Here is a 22,977-nt window from a genome sequence, read left to right on the forward strand (position 1 = left end):
ATTCATCTGTTGATGGGCATCTAGATTGCTTCCATGTTCTAGCTGTTGTAAATAGTGCTACAGTGAACAATGGGATACATGTGTCTTTTAAAATTTTGGTTTCCTTAGGGTATATCTAGGAGTGGGATTGCTGGGTCATATGGTGGTTTTATTCCTAGTTTTTTAAGGAATCTCCATACCATCTTCCAGAGTGGCTGTATCAGTTTACATTTCCGCTAGTGGAAACATTTTTGGTGCCGAATATCATCATTCATATTGTTGTATTGTTTTCAATAAAAGCAGTTATTTATATGTATAATAAACTGTGACACTTTGTATACCATTGTAAGATTTTTCATCTGAAATCCCAGCCCAGCCCTGGAATTATCCCAGCCTGGTGCCAGATGGTGAAGAAGCCTCTAGAAGACTCCAGTCACCTGAGTTTCATCTGGAGCAAAGACAAGGCATTCCACCACACCCTTCCTAAATTTCTGACCTACAAATTCATGAATGTTAGAAAAATGATTGTTTTATTTTAAAAAAATCACAAAGTAGACTAAAACTCTTCTCTGGTCATTTTTTTTTTTTTTGAACATTTTTCTTAGTGTATGAAAACTCAGTTTTCACTGAAGTTTTAGAAGAAGAAAAGGAATGTTGTCGCCCCCCTCCGACCCCCGCCAACCCCAAACCTTCCAGATTGAACTTTCAGATATTCTGATGCTTGGTGGTCCCTATTCCACCAAGAGCAGAAGTTATTCCAGCCACACAGGGTCATGCCCACATCCCTGGGGCACTCTCTATAGTGCAGAGAGAAAGATGACTGCTGGAAGGAATTCTAAGTGGTGGGACCAGTTGTCTATAGAACAGTGAATGCTGGATTTCACATGCCCTGTCTGGCATCCTGGCTCCAGGACCCTTGCTGTTACTGACTTGTCTGAAGCACACCTAAAGCCCTTGACAATTATATCACGGTGTTAGTCTTGCCTTCACTGAACAAAGCTCCTAGAAAGGTACTTCTCATTGACAACAGCTCCTGGCACTATCATCGCAGGTACTCAACAAACCCTTGCCTTTATATCAGTTTTCCCTGTGAGGATGATGAGCAGATTCAGGCAACTAACCCACCACCACAGGCCAGGCTTCCAGCTGAGAGGTGGCCTCTGGCTTCCCTGAGGGATCCTGCGAGGCAGTGATGTCATCAATGCATTTTCCAGAAATGCCCCAGGTGCATCCAGAATGCCCCTCCAGCCTCTCCTATTGCTTGTAAATTCAGTTTCTTCAGAACCCCCTCCTCTCCCAACCTCTCCAAGCACCTTCTTGAATTTGAGGCATTGGTGAAGAGTGTATAGAACACAGTATCTGGTATTTAAATGGATAAGTCTGGCTTGGCAGGTTAGTAAATGAATGAATCTGGACCAACAAGAGGGTGAGCAGGTGGGTAGGTGAATAAGAGCATGAACTGTCACCAAGCATGCCCTGGAATGGCACCCTCCAGAGGACAGGGATTCCCACTTATTCAAGACCCCAGCTGGATTCCCCTGACCCAACAGCATGAAATTTTTTCAAAATCCATTTAAAAAATGTGTTACTTAGAAACTAGAATATTTATGATCATGTAATCAAAGTGTGGCAAGACACTTATAAAGGTAACTCTACTATTTGGTACACACAAACATTTATACCTAGTTGCTAGGTAATACATTTTTGAAATGTTCAATATTTTATATCTACCACCTGTATTAGTGGGCCATTATTTCCCTCAGCTAAAAGCAAACTATGTTTTCTATCACCATCAATATTCTTTAACCTTGAAGGAAACTTTTAAAGAAACAGGGATGGGAGAGCTTTAAGATCCCATCCAGGGTTTCTCAACCTTACCTGTGTGATTCAAAGTCTTACCTGGGAAGACTTTTAAAAATCTCAATGTATTTTTTTTTCCTTTTTTAAAACATTTTCTTAATTTTTTTTCTTTTGTGCATTATGTGTGTGTGGTTTGTCTTTTTTCTCTTTATGGTTTGGCATCCATGTTTTTAAAGGTTCCCAAGTGATTCCCATGTGCAACCAAGGCTTTAACCCACGTGCAGCTGAGATTAGTAAAGAGACTTACTCTGCAAACGTGTAGGCTTTATGTTCCTTGTAAAAGTCAGACATGAAATCAGCCCATGTCCTCATTCTGATCCCGCCTCTTCATCTCCCTCTTCTTTACACTTATTTCTGCCTTGGTGGTTGAGTGACTCATGGGCCATGTCTGTGAGGATCCAAGTTCAGGTGAACTATGCTATCATTTTGTGAAAGCTGTACTTTTCACTCTTGAACGTTGGATTGAACTTCTGTGCCTTGAAGTAGTTTTAGGGACTAAGGAAAGTATAGTTGAAATAAATCCTGAGGAGTCTGCAAACCGTCCTAAGCCACAGCTGGCCCTTCCCCCAGATCACAGGAATGTTGAGAAACAGCCACCCTACCCTCTGTCAGTGGGCTTGCTCCCCCCATACATTTGTACTCTGTTCGTTGCCCCCAGTCAAAACCCAACGACGTGTCCCTTGGGGAGTCACTTTCTCTCCAATGCTCCCTACCATAGCAGCTTTGAAAAAGTGTTAGTCTTCAATCCTAACTAGTCTCGTTTTCTGCTTTGATTGTTTAATTTCTGGACTAGGTCATGTCACTGACTCATTTGGAAAAGCAACATGTGAGGATGCCCACCCACAAAATCTCTTTTCCCGGGCTTTGGCATTAGTGGGGTGTGAAGTAGCACACGGGAGGGCAGACGTCACCGTTCACCTTCCATGCCCATCCCCTCATCCTTCCGATGCCCACTAACCAGGTGGGGCTCAGGAGTGGGGGTTGAACCAAAAGACTTGCACACGCCAGTGGGTTGCAGTTATGTATTCAGTTTCCTACGTTCTTGAATAACAAGGGCCACGCGAAGGGGGAGAGAAACACTGGAAGAGCTGCCTGGCTGGGTACATGACTTCTACTAAGTCCTAGGTTCCTACGCTTTACAAGATCATCTTCCTACAGGAAAACCGGCTCCCACAAGGATAGCAGGGGTTACAGGGGTCACAGGGGTTACAGGGGCTGCAGGGGCTACAGGGGCTGCAGGGGTTACAGGGGTTACAGGGGCTACAGGGGCTACAGGGGTTACAGGGGTTACAGGGAGACGTGCAAGGGTAGCAGGGAGACTCGATCTTGACACAACTGCCGAGCCCGTAGGAGTACGTCACGTCCTTCTCGTCCACGCACGGGGGCAAGCTGAACTCTTTGCAGATGTTCATGTAGCTGTATTTTTTCGACCCCAGGCAGTCGTATCTGTTCTCGCGCTCGGCCGACACGCACACCTTTCCGTCCTTCACTCTAACCTTGACTTGATCCGGTTCAAAGCCGCACACGTTCACCGATCCTAAAATGTTACTGCTACAGCAAGAGGACGCCAGAATTCTATTTGTTGTTCTTCTCAGTCTGGAGTTTAGGAAAAGGAAAGGGTGGGAGGGAGAAGCTCAGACGGTGGGGCTCAGACACAACCTGACAAGCAGCATTTTAACCTCTATTTAAAAAAAAAAAACCCAGCTGAAGTAAATACTAGTCACCGTGAGGAGTCAAACTTTACAGAAAGGTGTAAAGTGAGAAATGAGAGTCGGCCCATGGGAACCACACCCTCCCCCAGGTAAACCCTTGTTAACTATCGGTGAGTGTTTGGTCTTCCAGATCTCTCTGGAAGTTTATTTTTATTTTTACTGTTTATTTTTAATTTTCTTTTTCTTTCCAGTTTTATTGAGATAATTGACATACAGCATTATAAATTTAAGGTGTATAGCATAATGATTTGACTTAACATACATCATGAAATGATTATCTCAGTAAGTTAAGTGATTATCTATCACTTCATATAATACTGAATTAAACAGAAAGATCTTTTTCCTTGTGATGAGAACACCTAGGATTTAGTCTCTTAACTTTCATATACAACCTACAGCACTGTTAATTAATCATATTGTATATTACATGCCTAGTACTTATTTACCTTATAACTGGAAGTTTGTACCTTTCAACCACCTTTATCCAGTCCTCCCCCTTCCTCATCCCTCTAGTAACCACAAATCTGATCTCTTTTTCTGTCTAGTTGGTTTGTTGGTTGGGTTTTTCTAAAGTATAATTGACCTACAACATTCCTGGGGCACAACATAGTGATTTGATACTTTTGTCCATTACAAAATGATCAGCACTTTCTTTTGCATTTAAATCTCAACTCCTTGTCTTATTAGTTATGGAACCCTGGGCAGGCTTCTTAACCTCTCTTTGCCTCAGTTTCCTCATCTGTGAAACTGGGACAATACCAGTAACCCATTTCTAGGGGTTTCATGAGACAAATTAGTTAATGAATGAAAAGGACCTATATACCAGTGCTCTGAGCATGGTTAGCACGTTAGGCTTTTGTCTGTTGCCTGTGTGTGTGTGTGTGTGTCCCACAATGTGCCATGGAAAGTACTAAGCCATTGGAGGCATTGTTTCGTTTGACCTGCATGAGAACCCTGTCACGCAGGTGGAATTGTCACTGTTTTATAGATGGGGAGACGCTGAAGGTGGTGAGTGCAGAGCCTAGATTCAAATCCAGTCCTGTTTAATGCCAAGGTCATGATTTTAACCATCACTTAGACTGAACTCTCAGCATGAGGACCCAGACACTCAGTCTTGGGGGCCTGGCATCAGCCCTGCCTGCTCTGGGCCTCCTCAGGGACCACTTTCTTTCTAATTGCCCGAGCCTTCCAAAGACCACCTAATGCTCTGAAATGCTCTCCTGTTTACTCCCTAATATTAAAGAAAAAAAAATCTGTATTCTAAAAGCCGCTCCTGGCAAATCTTGCATCTTTGGCCTCCAAAGGGAGGTCTTGGCATGTGTGCTTTTTAGAACCTCTTCTGGTTTGAGTAGTCTGGACTCTGATTGGGTGATTAATATGAGATATGTCTTTTATTCTGACTTTTTATGCTGAATTTTGTTTATACACTTGCTGCTTTTTGTTACATAAGTTACACAAGTTCACTGTAGAAAACTCAAAATGTGCTGTGCTCAGTCGCTTCAGTCATGGCCGACTCTGTGACCCCGTGGACTGCAGCCCACCCGGCTCCTCTGTCCATGGGATTCTCCAGGCAATAACACTGGAGTGGGTAGCCATTCCCTTCTCCAGGGGATCTTCCTAACCCAGGGATCGAACCTGAGTCTCACGTCTCCTAAATTGGCAGATGGGTTTTTTACCACTAGTGCCACCTGGTAAGCCCAGAAAACTCAAAGTACAAATAAACAAAGAGATGGACTATTTTTTCTTTTTTAACAGACCACAAAAGCCCTCTTGCCTTCTGCAGGAGATGGATCTGGGAGCCCGATCTACAAGCCAAAGCCAGCTCCCAGATCCATCTCCTCCTCTCGGCAATCTGAGTCTTGGGGTATAAATTCTTGTTTGCTTTGGGTTTTGCTTAGATGTCCCCCTCTTCCGCTATTCCTGTCACTCTGGCCCCCTCTCCACTGCAGCAGATGCCCGGGGCCCTCAGAACATTGCCCCGGAAGTCTTGGCTGGATCAGGTTTCTTCTTTCTTTTGCTCCTAGGTCAGGTGTGACCTGTAGGGATGTGTGGGTTTAGGAGAAATTGCAGAAGCCTCATTTTACTCATTAGATTCAGCTCCGGACTTGCAACCTGACTCCTGCCTGGCAGTGTACCATCACCCTACATGAGATTTTCCTTGGCTCTGTGAGGTTCTGGGTAAAGGGAGATGGCCTGCTTTACTGTGATCATGAGGGCGGAGGTTGGTCACTGTCAACAGGGGCAAGTCAGCCTCTTTGGTGGCTGGCAGAAGCCTCTTAGGAAAACTGGGGAAGAGCGAGTGGGCAGCGCTGTTTGCCTGCCACTCTGGGGTGTCACCTCCCCTCCCGACTGAAACTGGATTTCACCTGAAGGTATGACCACGCTCCTGAATGTGATTCTGCCCAGAGCAAAGGGGAGTGATACTGCCAGCCATCTTCACAAAGAGATGAATCAGTTTTCTGCCGAGTGACGAATAAGGTGTGAAGAGGATGACGAGAAGGCCAGTCTCTACACTGAACCAGAGGATGACTGCCCTTCCTCTAGTTACTTTTTCTCCTTAGACCACTGCCAGTAACCCGTTCAGCTTACTTGTTCCTTTCCAACACATCTTTCCCTCTTCTTTTGCAAGGAGTCTTCCTGTCTCCTTGCCTTGTCTCTCTCCTGGTTTTGGATACTGGAGAAGTATGACTCTCAGCGGGAGCAAGGTGGCGCCACAGGTGCATCTGAACACCTGTGGCACTTGTTCAAACACAGGTGTCTGGGCCCCACCCCCGGAGTTTCTGATTCAGCTGGTCTGAGGATGGAACCAGGAATTTGCATTTCTAACAAGTTCCAGGTGATGCTGGCTGCTGGGTTCAGATAGCAGATCACTCTGACCATTGCTGACCAGGCCGTTTAAGCACGATTCCAGAACTCAGGCAAACCTGGCCTCAAGTCCCGGCTTCCCGTATCCTGAGGATCAAGAACGTTGCCCTGACTCTGTTTCATCATCTCTAAGTTGGCCAAGATGTTGCAAGAATTAAATGAAGATGATGTGCTAGGCACTTGATTTTCACTCAATAAAGGTAAGTCTCTTTATCAGTCTCCACCTTACACAGACTTCCCCGAAATATGAGGCTTTAAGGGGCCAAGCCCCAAGTCCTGTGTCATTAAGCACTAAGGCTAAATAATGGACATGCCCTTGGCCTGCAGGGACAGCAACTCCTACTCCTGCTGCCCTGGGTGCCTGGGCCCTGAGACCTTTGGGTATAAAGAGATTGCAGTGAGAGGGGACGAGGGGCCCAGCTTGCTTCCAGCTCTGCAAGGTCACAGAGGGAAAGAGCGAGCTCTCTGCTCCGTGGGAGAGTCAGCCTGCCGCCAGCCATTAGGTAAAGCCGCAGAGCCCCTGGGTTCCTCTCTGCTGGCTTCCCACAGTGTGACTATGCCCTGATCTTTGGGTCAAAGAATGAGGTGGGTGGGGGGAGTGAAGTGATTTGCCTGAGGGCTTAAAGCCCAGGGAGGCACTGCTAAACCACAAAAAGTGCACTCTGGGGGCCGACAGTCATCAGCCTCCCCCAAGAAGGGTGATTCAGGGAGAACTTCATACTCAGAGTGTGAGGGGTAAAATGAAATGAGAAGGCTGGTTTCAGAGTTCTCAGAAGATGATGCCTCTGACGTGGGGGGTTTTTTAAGGGAACTTCTTGAGCTGCAGGTCAGCCAAGGATACTTGGATGAGTGGACGGAAGCAGTCTCAGGATGAATTTCCAGGTACCTGGAAAGGGCCCAGCGTTGAGCCTTGGGCATTCCTAGGCGCAGCTGCAAATCAAGGTTCATTTGCCCACGAACGCTAGAGCCAGGTGTTGGAGCCACTCCAATATGAGCTATAATTAGATAATGAACTCCTAAGGGCAGGATGGCTCTTACCCAGAGGGTAAAGTGTCTGCCTGCAATGTGGGAGACCGGGGTTCAATTCCCGGGTCGGGAAGATCCCCTGGAGAAGGAAATGGCAAGCCATTCCAGTACTCTTGCCTGGAAAATTCCATGGAAGGAGGAGCCAGGTAAACTACAGTCCATGGGATTGCAAAGAGTCCCACACAACCGAGGAACTTCACTTCTAAGGGCAGGATTGAGGAGGGGCTGGCTTTGTTTCTACCATTTGCGTACAGAGGACAGGAAGCCCACGAAATGCAGGGGTGATTCAAGTGCAAACTTACATCAGGCTGGTCGCATTGTTTCTTACAAGAGAAATCAAACTCAGTAACTTCAGCCTCTCTCAATTCAGAAGAGGAAGGAAGGAAGGGTCAGGGAAAAGGCTAGTGCTTAGAGTACAAAAGTAATTGGGGCAGAAGAAAAGAATTTCAAAGAAGCTAATGAAATGGAAGTGCTTCCTTGGGTCTCCACTATTGAAGATACTGCCAAGGTGTCTTTAGAAGTAGCTGCTCAGTAAACAATGGAAAGAATTTGGACCTTCTGTACCCAAACTAAAAATACACACACACAATCAAATACACACCAATCAAATACACACTCAGGAAGGCTCAGATGACTTTTGGGGGAAATTATATGGCCTGCCAAAACTTCTTGCCCATTATTAACGGAACACCCAAAGACGGAGCACACAGACTCTCACACAGAAAAACAATTCCAGTGGGGCCATGGCAACTATAGACCAAGGCATCTTCTGCGTTGGGCAAAGAAGCTTCTGGATAACATGTCCTGGCACCTAAGAGCACATGTCATACCTAACCAAACTGCTAGCTTTTGCTTTAAAGAGTAAAAGGTCACGTGCATATGTTTTCTAAATTCTAAAAGCCTTGGGAAGGTTTCACACCAAAGATTGTTTTTTAAAAATCGAATCAACATGATATTTCTGAATCCATTCAGTCATGAGTTGGGAGCTGAGAGATAAGAAAAGAAGCATTTCACTGAAAAAAAAAAAAAGATAGTGGGAGTCCTCTGGGACTAGAGCTGGACCAGGCTTTAACATTTTCATTCATATTCAGAAATTTGAATATTTAGGTTTGCAGGTAACTCTAAGCTTTTCAGGACAGTGAAATGTCAAGCTGTTAGAAATAGAGCATAGGAGTTTCCCAAGATGGTCTGAATAGGAAGAAAAGCAGCGGGGAAGAGGGCAGACCTGAGGTCATTTCTGAAATGAACTCAGGATTACCAGTTCAGAGATCTCAGAAGACAGCAGCAGCTTCATATATTGCTGCAGGCCACAGTATGAAAAAAATTAGCGAAAAATCCAGACATCAGCAGGTAAAGTATCACAAACCATAGCAAGTGTTACCTCTTATATAAACCACACTGCTGAGATTTAAGCTTGAAGTCGTGTCTACTGCAGATCATTAAGTAGAGACTCTCAGAGTAGGCAGAGGGTGCCCAGCTGGTAAAGAACTCATCTGGAGAGTCTGGAGAATAAGACAGCCTGGAGACAGACTGAGCAGACTTGGAGCAAGTATTTGAATAGTCAGAGGCACGGGGAGGTAGACACAGGCTACTCACAAGTAGCCCTTCATTCAGACCAAATATTTTTTAAAAAGGGCCCTTGCATGAAATTTATGTAACTTGATACTTGATGGGGTAAAAATTAAAACTGGTTCAGATTGAGTGTAGACGAGTTTATTTGGCAATGGTCCCATCTCAGACTATTGAAGGAAGTTCATTACTGACCTTTGGTGACCGATGACCTAGACAATAATTGTTCTATTGCCCTTTCCAGGGAATCATCACTGTCCCTGTTGTCAAGGGCTTCATTCTCTCTCTTTCTGTCTTCATCCATCCATCCATCCATTGTCATCTTTCTTTTTCTTTTTCTTTCTTCCTCTCTCTCCCCCTCCTCTCTCCCCTTCCTTCCTTGTTCCCTTCCCTCCTTTTTCTTTCTTCCTATCTATTCATCTGTTAATATATCTCTCTGTCTAATCTATCATCTAATCTATTAATCTTATCACTGGGATAAGAAGGACATTGTTTAAGGATACAAACTGGCAATGAGTAGTAAGTCCTAGAGATCTAATGCACAGTATAGTAAATGTAGACAAAAGAAACATTGTATTATAATCATCAAACTGGATAAGAGGCTAGGGCTTAATCCAATCACTAAAAAGAAATATGTAACACAGTTTGTTGTTGTTTAGACTTAAGTCGTGTCCGACTCTGTGCAGCCCACCAGGCTCCCCTGTCCCTGGGATTCTCCAGGCAAGAACACTGGAGTGGGTTGCCATTTCCTTATCCAATGCGTGAAAGTGAAAAGTGAAAGTGAAGTTGCTCAGTCGTGTCTGACCTTCAGCGACCCCATGGACCGCAGCTTTCCAGGCTCCTCCGTCCATGGGATTTTCCAGGCAAGAGTACTGGAGTGGGGTGCCATTGCCTCCTCCGTGTTTAGTCACTAAGTCCTGTCTAACTCTTTGCGACCCCATGGACTGTAGCCCACCAGGCTCCTCTATCCCTGGGATTTCCCAGGCAAGAATACTGGCATGTGTTGCTATTTCCTTCTCCAGGGAATCTTCCCAACCCAGGGATCAAACCCTCATTTCCTGCATTTGCAGAAGGATTCTTTACCACTGAGCCACTAGGGAAGCCCCTGCGTAGCACAATAGAGATAGCTAATTATTGCTACAATGGCAATCATAATATATAAATGTATGAAATTTGCAACATTGTACACCTTAAATTCATAGATTATGTCAAATATAACTAAATAAAAAGATCATCTATTTGTGCCATCTTTTAAAAAAATAGTAGCATATTAAGTAGTTTTTCTGCACCTTTTTTCCCTTAGTATGACAATACTTAAAATGCTTCATCAGTTCTTTTTACAGCTACATATTATCCCGATGCATGAATGTACCATAATTTGTTTAACCAGGTGACAATGCTTTCAACTATTTTTTCTATCATAGTTACAGACTAAATGGCATAAGTAGACAGAAAAAGAAAGTTTTCTCAGGCGAAAAATAAAATGTGATGAAAACCAAAAAAACTTGTAAAGTGAATTTAAAATTATCCAGTTCAATTAAAACCTTTTCAACTGTATTCTGAACACTGTGGCTTCAGTTCTGTCATCTCTTTACACAATCTTTACTATAGTTGAAGGGGGAGGCAGACAATAAGCCCAATACCAGATGAATTTGAAGTCATCAAGAGTTGGAGAATAGGAGAAAGGATTTCCTACAAAACCAAATAAATGCCTCTATTGTTCAATTTGCTCCCCTGCTCTTAAAGCCTCTGGCAAACGTTTGACTTGATCAATTATTATTACTTCTCCCATAGTCATTTCTGTAAGCCGAAATACACTCAAATCACTTTACTCATAACCAGAAAAAATGTTTCGTTTGCTGCTCCCAATAGCTTTTTAATGACACCCCCTGTTTCTTTCCCCCATTGAAGCCACATTATTTATCACGTTGGCACTCCTGCCATAAGCCGAAAACAACCTTGCCAATCGACATCATTACACTGTCTTTGGAGAATCTTACAGTCCCCATTATGGACCTGTTTCCTCTTCTTTCCTTAAATCTTTTCTGTGTCACCAGAGTCATTATCTTGAACCCGGTTCATCTTTGTTTGCGTATCGATTGTCACCCTCTCCTCCCTGATTCCACCCTAGGAGGCTAATGCACCAACTATAAAGCCCTGAAGGTGCTGTCTTACTTGGCAAGCTCTCTCTTCTCATCCTCTATCGCTCTAATGGCTTTCCTCTCCAGACTCCTGAGAGACGGGCGAAGACAGTAAAGCTTCACGTCACACAGGCAGCACGGGTAGAGGTCGCACAGGCCGCAGGAGCGCGGCCGCTTGGCGTAGCACAGGCAGTAGGGGTAGGGGTGCAGGTCGCAGCAGCAGTAGGGGTGCACGTACAGGTCGCAGAGGCACCGCGCGCTGAGCTCGTCAATGCATCGCAGCTGCCTCAGCTCTCTGTCCACCTTCTTGATGTCCCTCCTCACACTGTCCAAAAGACAACTCAGTGCAGCCATCACAGTCACACCTTATTGTTCTGTGAGTACCTTTGGGAAATGGCACTCGGGGGGGAAAAAATTGTTCTAAGCTCTTCTCAGAGGTTTCTTTTAAAAATAAATCAGGCACACATGGTTCACTTACTTTATAAAGCTTGGGTTTTATGACCTCACCACCCTCTTAAGTATGTCATAGTCTTTCGGTTACCATGAGAACTGTACCCAGCCAAGGTCTCCGGAGGGCCTCCTTAGAGTTACAGAGCTACTCTCAACCACCCTGATGTTAAGATTTCATTCACCTTGAAGTGGGATGGGCACCCCCCCGCCCCCCCCAGTCATCACAGTTCCTTAGGGTTTATTGGGCTAAATCGTGCTGCTCTTGACTTGTGTGTGTCCTGTGGATTAGCCACCGCAATGAAGACCGTAGTGTGCAGGGTAGAAGGAGCTGCCTGGCTCCTTCCTTCAGGACCTTCTCACTCCAGCCTCAACATCTAGCCTTGCCCCTTTTACTCTAGGATTCATTCTGGCTTCTATTCCTTTATAGGTAGAATATTAAGAGCTCCCCAGGGGTTCTCCTTACCAAGCTAACCTTGAGTCAGCCTTTGTCCTTGACCTTCTGAGCCTCCCATATCTGGGTCCTGCCCATTCTTTATCAGCTGGCATCCTGGCTATCCTAGGACCTCAGTTCTCCTGTGACCAGGGTCCTGCTCTTAAGCTCCCATCTCTCAAAGCTCAGAGTCTTGTCCTCGTCACCACTTCACAGCAACTATGCCTCTGGTCCTACATCCAAGCTGCCAGATGCCCTATTCCCAAGTGCTTCCCAAGTGTTGGTCCTTGATACTCAGAGCCAACTGCCCGAAGTTGCCTGAGACCCTGACTTGGGCCAGTTTCCTGTGTACTTAGCTGGGTCAACACACTGGACCTGGGGCTCAACCCTCAGCCTTGGCTTGGTTGCTTCTGCTCCTCTGGGCCATTCCCCTCAAAGTGCTCTCCGCCTCTCAAATTCCCTTTTAGTGGACCAAGGCATAGGGTACTTGAGGACTAGTGGTTGGAGGTGGCTTTGGAGAGGGAGACAAGGGCCAGGTTTAAAGGGACTTGTGGCCAGTTAGGGCATTTGAACTTTATTTTGAGCGCAGTGTAGACTCCCTGGGTTTCCTTTCTGTTGAGAGAAATTGGCAGGTAAGAAGATGGAGCATGAGGGGGGAACAGTAGCAATGTCTTCTGCTGGAAGGCAGGAGACAAATTCAGGGCTGGGGACCGTGGCCACAGGAGCGGCAGGAAGGAAGCCAATGGGCCGTCTTCCTCTACCCTCCCACGTCCGCTCAGGCCCTACCGAATCCACTCTCCACGTTGTAGCCAGAGGGCTGTTCATACATAAATCTATTACCCTTTGACTCTACCCTCCCCTCAAAGTCTTCAGACTCTTCTCTGTCCTCAGGAGAAGGCCCAGCATCCTCACAAGGTGGTGAGCGGTAGGGCCTCTGCCTACCTCTCCAGGCTCTTCTGTTATCATTACCCCTGCATGAGCCACAAAGGCTTCCTTGAAGTCTCTCTCATTCCACCTCCTGGACAGTGCTGTCTGCTTAGAAGTTGAACGTCCCACCCCAGCCCTTGATCTAGTTAACTCCTAAGGCATTCTCTAGCTCTTCTCTTAAATGTCCTTCCTTCAAGGGCTTCCCTGTTCCCCAGAGTATATGCTGAACAGTCCACATATGTCTTTCATGACATCGTTTGTCTGTTTCCCCAACTGGACTGTAAGCTCCGTGAGGGCAGGGACCAATTATTTTTGCTCACCATTAGATCCTCAACACGATGTCTGGCACAGAATAGGAGGTTAAAATTGATTCACCAAATGAGTAAAATTAAATAGCATTTAGTGAACAGAATGAGGAGAGAGTGAGGGAGGTGTAATGACTCGTAAGTTTCTAGCTTGACCGAGTCGTGGTGCCATTGACTGAGATAAGAAACACGGGAAGAAGGGTGAGCTTGCAGGACATGCTGAGTTTGAGGCGCTGGTGACAATTTTAAGGTAGAAGTGTGGAGTGCCGTGTGGGTAAGTGGGTCTGGAACTTGAGAGAAAGCTGGGTCAGAGATATAAAATTCAGGATCTTGAGTGGGCTAGATCACTCAAGAGGAGAAATAGATTGAAGACATGAAGAGGGCTAAAGCAGACTCCTGAAGAACAATAATAAGAAATGAGAGAATTAAAGGAGCTCATGAAAGTCTCATAGAAGAAATACAAGAAGAAAGAATTCCCACTGCCGAAGTCCTTTGTGTATCACTACACCAAGTCCAGTGGTCCCCAGTCTTGACCTAGGAACTCCCTTTCTGTAGAGATGAAGCATTTTAGTAAAGAAAGCAAATTTCCCTGAAGGTATTAGAATGAGGGAGGCTGGAGTCAGAGACACATGGGATGAGTTATAAAAAACAAAGAGGGGTAGTACTCCTCTGTGGACAAATGGTGAAGTCTTTCAAGAGTGATTCCATCCAATTCTGAAGGTAGACTCTGTCAATAGGAATGTGGCCTGTTCTCTTCCTGAGGGTTCATTGTGGAACTGTTCAGGTTTCTCTAGTTCCAAGGGATGGACTTGGAACTTTTATAGCACCACAAATTCCATCCCTTAGCAAATGTCAGCAAAGGTCAAAACAAGCAAGCTCTCAGTTTTTAATTCATAAATATATAGGTTCAGGAATTTAAGCACGCACACATCTGTATTATACATGACACATTATGAAGATAGTTATAGCTTTATTTTAACTAGGATTGCCCCATGATTCCATCCTCCTAGTAACCGCACTCTTTATCGTGATGCATATTCTTGACATCATTTCAAGTGACTTAACAAAGGTAGTGACCCCTTAAAAGATCAGAGGGAAATGTGATCTATTCATGTCAGAGGGCAATATAGAATTCATTAGAACCTGCAGAAACCCACAGGAACAATCTAGAGTCACAGGTCCCTGCAGCATAAACACAAGAAAATTCCTTAGATGTTTGTACAATGGAGATGAGAGGCTTTCCTTATATAGGACCATGTCTGGGGAAGCTTCTGCCACTTTGGCTGGTGTCCAGATTGAACCTTCTATGGGATGGAGGGCAAGTGGATGCTTGGTCCCCAGTATTGATAGAACTATGTGCCCAAAGGGGTCTCCTCTGTCTCTTTCACTGGGTGCGACAGCTAAGTCATTTATTAGGCCAATGGCACAAAAATATTCCTCGAGCAGTTATTGGTGCTTAAACATCAGGTTCAAAGTCACCCTCAAGGATTAAGTGTGGTCATATCTCGGTAGTGGAATTAAAGATGGTTTAAAAAATTCTCTTCCTAGACTTTTCTGTCATTTCTTAGTTTATTCCATAAGAATATCACCAATTTTGTAATGAAACGATTTCTGATAGTATGCTGTCTGCCACACTATCAGCTTTGCCCTGAATTGCTAAGCCCACCTCCGGTCTCTTCTGCTATAATCCAGGTGGGCTCCAGGGCCATCTCTCTGAGCAGATTTGCCACTGGGTCTTCCTGTAAGGGACATCTAATACTTTTCCTACCCATCATCCATGGCATCCTCTCCTGATAAAATAACTCTCTCTTCTCCTCCCCTGCCCTCTGCCGTTCAGTTCCGTTCACTTCAGTCGCTCAGTCGTGTCCGACTCTTTGCGACCCTATGAATTGCAGCACGCCAGGCCTCCCTGTCCATCACCAACGCCCGGAGTTCACCCAAACTCATGTCCATCGAGTCGGTGTGATACCATCCAGCCATCTCATCTTCTGTCGTCCCCTTCTCCTCCTGCCCCCAATCCCTCCCAGCATCAGAGTCCTTTCCAATGAGTCAGCTCTTCACATGAGGTGGCCAAAGTATTGGACTTTCAGCTTCAGCATCAGTCCTTCCGAAGAACACCCAGGACTGATCTCCTTTAGAATGGAATGGTTGGATCTCCTTGCAGTCCAAGGGACTCTCAAGAGTCTTCTCCAACATCACAGTTCAAGAGCATCAATTCTTTGGTGCTCAGCTTTCTTCACAGTCCAACTCTCACATCCATATATGACCACTGGAAAAACCATAGCCTTGGCTAGACAGACCTTTGTTTGTGAAGTAATGTCTCTGCTTTTGAATATGCTATCTAGGTTGGTCATAACTTTCCTTCCAAGGAGTAAGCGAGATTTAATTTGATGGCTGCAGTCACCATCTGCAGTGATTTTGGAGCCCCCCAAAATAAAGTCTGACACTGTTTCCACTGTTTCCCCATCTATTTGCCATGAAATAATAGGAACAGATGCCATGATCTTTGTTTTCTGAATGTTGAGCTTTAAGCCAACTTTTTCACTCTCCTCTTTCACTTTCATCAAGAGGCTTTTTAGCTCCTCTTCACTTTCTGCCATAAGGGTAGTGTCATCTACATATCTGAGGTTATTGATATTTCTCCCAGCAATCTTGATTCCAGCTTGTGCTTCTTCCAGCGCAGCGTTTCTCATGATGTACTCTGCATATAAGTCTGCCATTAGGTACCATCAATAATGTTGCCCAGTAAAGGGGCAGACATGTAACAAAAGCTGGCCTATCCGACTTTCCTCTGGGGATTTGATCTTTCACAGACTGAAGATGTTTGGAGCTGATTCACGTGGACAGCGTGGCACATTCGTTACGGCCTTGTTCTGTTGTTTTCAAGTTGGTTCTCTGGCTTTGCTTTGAGTCTCTGAACTCTTTCATGTCCTTCCAATATATTCCTGCTTCTCTTCAGTTACCCAGTCAGATTCAACTAAAGACCACAACTGACATGACAAGGCTGTTCCCTGGGCTTGTGCAAGAGGACCACTCCAGGCCAAACGTGTGGGCCTACCTTGGCTTCAGTGGATGTTGTCTGGCGCTAGTCTAGCTCCTCCCTGTATATTCAGAGCTAGCTGCATCAGGGCAGCCACCAGTCCTGAAGGCCCTGAAGGTACCAGGCAATGGGGATGACTCAAACTAGGGAAAGTGTCTGGAAACACCCACAAAGGCTCATCTGTGGACACTATCCTGGGGCAAGAGAGACTTTCCTGGCATTTGGAGCCTCAGAACTTTAGCTTTGGAAAATCTAAGTCATCCAGACTGCTTCCTACCCAGCAGGGAATCTCTGCTGGAGCACCCCAGGCAGATAAGGATGGAAGGGCTGGGGGGCTTGTATAAGTGATGGAGTGCTCCCTCACTGGGTGAGTGCTCTCTCATCAGGGGTCCTATGGCCAGCCGTATTGGTCCACATCATTTATCTCCCTCTTCCTCCCCACCTCCACAAGGGGCTTTGACAAATATCTTCCTGCTAAGTCAGGGAAAGGATATGGAGGAGGAGGATGTTGGTAAGTTACTCTTACAACTGCTCCCAACAGGGGTGAACTCAGGTCCAAGCAGCTGCAGCACAGAGGATGTTCTTGGTTAGCAGGATCTGAAAGAGCATCTCATGAGGTGTTTTCCTTTTTTCCCCAGCAAATATGACCATTCAGGCATTACTGAGAAGGAGTCATGAGAATTTGGGGGCTTCCTAGGTGATGCTAGTGGTAAAGAACCTGCCTGCCTTTCAGGAGACATAAGAGATGTGGGTTTGATCCCTGGGTTGGGAAGATCCCTTGGAGGAGGGCACGGCAACCTACTCCAGTATTCTTATCTGAAGAACCCCAAGAACAGAGGAGCCTGGCGGGGTACAATCCATGGGGTTGCAAACAGTCAGACATGACTGAAGTGATTTAGCACGCACATACGTGAATGAAGTTCCTCATTCATATTTAAGGAGGGGATAGGGATCTTTGTGACCATCATCCTGGTTTGTCTGGGATATGGGACTTTGGTGGTACCAAAACTGGGGCAGGAGATGCAGGTTGGAAATGAGGTGGAAATGCCAAGTGCCCATGGCAGTCCATCCAATTTGTCCAGTTTAAGTGATGCAGCTAGACTCAGTGGGGTGCAAACCTGTATGTCAGCCCCTGGTCTTGAAGGTGGTATTGTTGTTTAGTAGCTAAGTCATGTCTGACTCTTGCCACTCCATGGACTGCAGCTCACCAGGCTCCTCTGTCCATGGGATTTTCCAGGCAAAAATACTGGAGTGGGTTGTCATTTCCTTCTCCAGGGGATCTTCATGAACTAGGGATTGAACCTGGGTCTCCTGCATTGGCAGGCAGATTCTTTACCACTGAGCCACCAGAGAAGCCCAGCTTTGAAGGTAGAGTCATATGATGAGTCTGGATTCTCCATGACAACTAGAGTCTATAACTCCTTTCTCCTACCCTCTCAGATCTCCAATTGTGCCTTCTCCCCCTGCTCACCTCCAGCCTCCTGGATTCACCAAACAAAAACTGGTAACTACAATTTGGCTTGTTCTTGAAGACAGAGACCAAAAAGCTTCCTTGAACTCCACACTGGAATCATTCAAACATGAAAGGGTATGTCTATGTCCTCCTGGAAACAGAAGGACTTGCTTCTGCTGCAGATGGTGGCCTGATGACTTCAGGGGTGGGGGTGAGAATTTTCATGTCCCTACCACCACCATAGCTGCCTACCTCTTAATAGAGACTTACTTGAATAATATTTCACAGGTAAAGAGTGCTCAAGTTGTGGGGCTATTCATCCCCATTTTACAGATAGGGAGACTGAGGAATGGGGAGTTCACACAGCAAGTGACAGAACTAGGGTTCCAACCAGGTGGCCAGCCTCCTCTCTGTCTTCAAGTCTAACAACTCTTGAGAAGAAAATTTCTCTTTATGCTCACCTGAAAGATGAAGGAGGAATTAGATTTGAACACTGGGACTTCTGGGCCGCCTGCTTCTGTTGTTATCCACACGCCTACAGTTTGATTCGCTGCACATGTTGCTGTTCAAATGGAGTAACGTGCTTTTCTGCTCTGGGCCCCACCCCACCCCGTGTCCCCCCTGCAGAGGTCAGGCTGGTTCACACTGGCCTTGGCCTCCATAGTGATCACGTCCCGACTCTCCCCTCAACCACAGGGGTTCTCCTGTCTCCTAAAGTAATGTTTCTTACTGAGAATTCTTTCCTTCCCATAGCATGGGTGGCTTGTTTTGTGGAGAGGCAAGAACTTCCATTTTCAATTATTACCAAAGAAGATGTGATCAGAACAAAACACTCCCACAGAGGACTCTCAAGTCTTCCTGCCTGGGTTCATGGTCCAGGGGGTAGACTGTCTGCCTCCAGCAGTGCGTGCGTGCTAAGTCGCTTCTGCTGCTGCTGATGCTGCTAAGTCGCTTCAGTCGTGTCCGACTCTGTGCGACCCCATAGACAGCAGCCCACCAGGCTTCCCCGACCCTGGGATTCTCCAGGCAAGAACACTGCAGTGGGTTGTCATTTCCTTCTCCAACGCCTGAAAGTAAAAAGTGAAAGTAAAGTCGCTCAGTCGTGTCTGACTCTTTGCGACCCCATGGACTGCAGCCCACCAGCCTCCTCTGTCCATGGATATTCCAGGCGAGAGTACTGGAGAGGGGTGCCATTGCCTTCTCTGCTTCAGTTGTGTCCAATTTTTTGCAACTCTATGGACTTCAGCCCGCCATGCCCCTCTGTCCATGGGATTCTCCAGGCAAGAATATTGGAGTGGGTTGCCACTTCCTCCTCCAGGGGATCTTCCCCACTCAGGGATCAAACCAGCATCTCCTGTATCTCCTGCACAGCAGGTGGATTCTTTACTGCTGAGCCACCAGGGAAGCCTCCAGCAGGTGTTGCTCTTAACCCCAGAATGTGAAATGTGAAGCCCTCTTACTTCATGTTCTGTCTGACTCAGCTTTCCAGGGAACCGAGATACATTCAGATTCCCCAGGTCTTTCTCAAGTCCCTGCAGAAGCCCAGCAGAAAGAGGTCAGTGCAGGGCTCTGAAAGCAAAAGCTAGAGACAAGCCACACCTAGAGTCCCTTCAAGCCGTGGGACAGGAGGCCCAGGAGGAAGGGAACGGAAGAGGGGAGGGAGAGAGGGAATATAGTACCATCTTCCTGCTTTTGTTCAGTGGCTCTCAAACTTCTTGCCCTCAGGACCACCTTACACTCTGAAAGTGGGGATTCCAAAGAGCTTTTGGTCATGTGGGTTTTATCTATGAAGACTGAGCCTTATTAGAAATTAAAACAGACATTTACAGAATATGTAAGCATTTAAAAATAACAATAGTAGGACTTCCCTGGTGGTCCAATGCTTACAAATCTGCCTGTCAATGTAGGGGACACGGATTCAGCCCCTGGTCCAGAAAGATCTCACCTGCCTTGGGGCAACTGAGCCCAGCCACCACAACTACTGAGCCCACATGCTCTAGAGCCTGCGCTCCGCAAGAGAAGTTATGGTAATGAGAAGCCCAGGTACCAAACTGAAGTATAGTCCCCTCTTGGTGCAACTGGAGAAAAGTCTGTGCAAACAGCAACAAAGACCCAGGACAGCCAAAAGTTAAAAATCCAGTTGTGAATAAAGTGTGTGTGCATGCTTGTGGGTGTGTAAAATAAGGAAGAGAGAAATTGATTGGTTGTAAGTGATATTTTTAAAGAACCTATGCAGCAATGCCCTGGCTTCCGCTAATTTGGAACCCCTTCAAGGAATTTAGCTGGGTCTGGACCAGCTCGTGGACTGGAATGGTGAGTCCAGCTGGGCTCCATTTGCTTCTGGAGAAAGAACTAGAGGAGGAGGGGGTATAAAGCTCAGATTGGAGGCAGGCCTGGACTTCAAGTGCAGCCTGGTGCCTGTGGCCTGATTCTATTCTCAGCCTCTCTTACATCCAGCCCTTCCACTGCATGGACCTGTACTGGAGTCTGAAGTTGGTCAGGATGTATGACATCAAGAAAAGAACCCAAAACGGAGCTCTTTTCTTTGGATACTCTATAAAACGAGGGGTTCAGAGCAGCAGTGATGGCTACACATCCAGGTGGTAGTCTAGGTGCTGGTCACATGTTTGTCCACTTGATCCTGTCGCTGAGTCCTTTGAGGTCGGTGCTAACGTTGTCACTTTTTCACAGGAGGGGAGACTACGGCCAAGAGCAGCCAAGTCACTTTTTTACGGCTGCCCAGTTGGCAAGCCCTGGAGGCCAAAGGTGTGCTGGTGATGACCTAGAGCTCCAGGTAGAGCCACCACGCAGCACTGCCAGGCCGTGGGCCCCTCCCCAAGCCCGCCTAACCCTTCCAGGTGGGGGAAATTATATTCTTAAAGGCTGGTGCAGGAACTTGTCTTGGAGACAAATATCTCTTTGTGCCAAGAGAGTAGGTGAAGGGGAGAGGGAGAAACCCAGAAGAGTGAACCCTCAGGGGCTGGAGCCAGGGCAGCGAGGTGCTCGTGTCCTGTGCCTTAGAGACCTACAAACAGGCCTGGTGAGTTGCCACCAGGTGACTCCACGTGTCACCAGCACCTCCATCGAGAAACAGAACCTTCTGAGTACCCCCCTTCATGCCTCCTTCTGGCTTTAACAACCCCTCCTGCTCTCAAGCAGCCAGAACTCATTTTGCCTGGTTTTGTATAAATGGAAATATAAAAAATCCATCTACTCTCTGGTGTCTCACTTCTCCCAGTCAGCATAAGAGCTGTGAGTTTCATTGTTGCCTGTTATTTGTATTTCACTCCTTTCTGCTGTAGGGTGTTCTCTTGTATAAATACACCACAACCTACATATGCTTTCTATGAGCTTGGACATTTGTAGACAGACATTTGGGCATTTTTTCATTTGAGGCTGTTGTTGGGACTATGGCCATAGGGTCATTCTCCTACACATCTTGGTGAATATTCATAGCATGTCTGTGGGATGGAATTGCTGGGTCAGGGTATAGTATGCAAGTTTCAGCTGGGCTAGACATTGCTGAACAGTTTTGCAAAGCCTGTGTACCTGGGTACAATCACTAGTGGGTTATTTTTAAGATGCAGGGAAGTCCAATCTCCTTATGAGTTTATGCTGCTGTGATAAGGGCTTCCCAGGTGATGCCAGTGGAAAAGAAGCCACCTGCAAATGCAGGAGGCATGCGAGTTCAATCCCTGGGTTGGGAAGATCCCCTGGAGGAGGGCGTGGCAACCCACTCCAGTATTCTTGCCTGGAGAATCCCATGGACAGCGGAGCCTGGCGGGCTACAGTCCATGGGTCACAAAGAGTCAGACGTGACTGAAGCAACTTATCACACACACATGCGGCCATGATATAAACCTCTCTCGGCCCCCTACGTGTTTAGTAATGCCTAGCACATCTCACTGATCACTAATATGAATGGCAGGTCTTTTTGTTTTTAATAAAAATCAGAGTGAGCTGAGGTTCATGGCAGGGCCAAGAATGTGTGAAACAGGAAATGGCACGTGTGAGATGGTGAGGGGCCCACACGCTGAGCTGACTGTCACATCAGAAGCTTTGGCCCCGAGGTAACGGTGAGAGTGCCAGCCTCCCCTGGGGACCTTGGAGAGTGCCTCGGGCTTGCACAGAGGGGTCCAGGCTGTGAGTCGCCAGGGCCAGAGGAACCCTAGCTGACTTTCAGATCATGAAGAAGACAAGATCACACAGTCTCCCCTCTGTGACCTGAAGCAGGGGATGACTTCTATGTGTCAAAGTTTCCAGAACACAGAGCAAAGCTCTGTCCCCTTCCAGGCTTCAGTACACTAACACAGGTGCCCACAGCCAACCAGGACGAGGTCCCTGCAGGACTAAGCAGAAGGACCCAGGAGCAGTGTCCTTCCAGGAAACTGCAAGAGGCGGCACCAGTGAGGAAGCCCCAGGACACGGCACCCTTGGAAATGATGCCAGAGTCCTCAAGATAGAACAGCCCTGGGGAAGGGGACTTCTGGGCCACAAGACCAGGACCCTCCATAGAATGAGCTGGAATGGGATATGGACAGAGTGGTGGGACTCCCAGCAGGGCCAGAGAGGGCTGTTGTGAGCTTCTAGAGACACTTGTGCAAAGCTCCCAGAAAAAAGTTGAGAAACACCAGGCAGAAGGCTGGGTGCTCAGCCACGGTGGGCGCCAGCCAAGAACATGTGGTTTGTTACTGTTTAAGTGGTGCCTCTGGGTGGCCGGGAAACTGGGGTACAGTCAATACCAGCAATGCCTGAGTTTATGTTTCTCTTTTTTTATCCCATGTACTCCTAGTTTTGCAAACAAATATTTATCTCTTACATAAATCAATCTGGAGTGTTGTTTTCCCGATGTTTGTCAGAGTTCAGTCCCCAAACCCTGGCCTTTACCATGGTCCTCGCTACGTTCCCCTGCCAACAGCAGCGCGGTTCACCACTGGAGGCAGCAAAACAGGAAGGAGCGGGGTCAGAGGCTGCAAAGCCCCCTCGAACTTTCCTACATGCTCTGCTGGTACCGGCAGGGGCCCTATCGTCTCCGCTGGGGTCTTTCCTGTAGCTCTTCTGCCCTTTCCTTGTGTATTCCAACTGACTCCCAGGCTGGCCTCTCCAGGCTCTTCTTTTCTTGAATTGCTTGCCTTCAGCGACCTTCACCTCAGCACCCTCCCCGTAGGCCATAGGTCCCTTCAGCCTCCATCATCTCCCAGAAGTGCTTCACTCTCGACT

The 22,977-nt window shown here is 46.8% G+C and overlaps 1 protein-coding gene and 1 long non-coding RNA gene across 2 annotated transcripts in view; one reads left to right on the forward strand and one right to left on the reverse strand.

The window, feature by feature from the left end:
* Window positions 1-2,975: 2,975 nt before the first annotated feature.
* Window positions 2,976-11,506, reverse strand: ODF1 (outer dense fiber of sperm tails 1). Its single transcript, XM_069600426.1, has 2 exons — window positions 11,187-11,506; window positions 2,976-3,435 (listed from the first exon to the last, which is right to left on the reverse strand). The coding sequence occupies exons 1-2, from the start codon at window positions 11,504-11,506 to the stop codon at window positions 2,976-2,978; spliced, it is 780 nt and encodes a 259-aa protein (XP_069456527.1).
* LOC138445922 (uncharacterized) overlaps window positions 6,421-22,977 on the forward strand; it is a 31,163-nt gene continuing 14,606 nt past the window's right edge. Inside the window, exons 1-2 of the long non-coding RNA XR_011259051.1 lie at window positions 6,421-6,616; window positions 17,745-17,892. This is a non-coding gene — a long non-coding RNA (uncharacterized lncRNA). The remainder of the gene's footprint in view (window positions 6,617-17,744; window positions 17,893-22,977) is intronic.

Source organism: Ovis canadensis, chromosome 9, assembly GCF_042477335.2.
Source record: "Ovis canadensis isolate MfBH-ARS-UI-01 breed Bighorn chromosome 9, ARS-UI_OviCan_v2, whole genome shotgun sequence".
NCBI lineage: Eukaryota > Metazoa > Chordata > Mammalia > Artiodactyla > Bovidae > Ovis > Ovis canadensis.

Coding starts and splice junctions, on each gene's coding strand:
- ODF1 (XM_069600426.1), bottom strand. CDS start 11,506: ATGGCTGCACTGAGTTGTCTTTTGGACAGTGTGAGGAGGGACATCAAG. Junction 3,436..11,186: donor GAGAAGAGAGAGCTTGCCAA/GTAAGACAGCAC, acceptor CCTAAACTCCAG/ACTGAGAAGAACAACAAATA.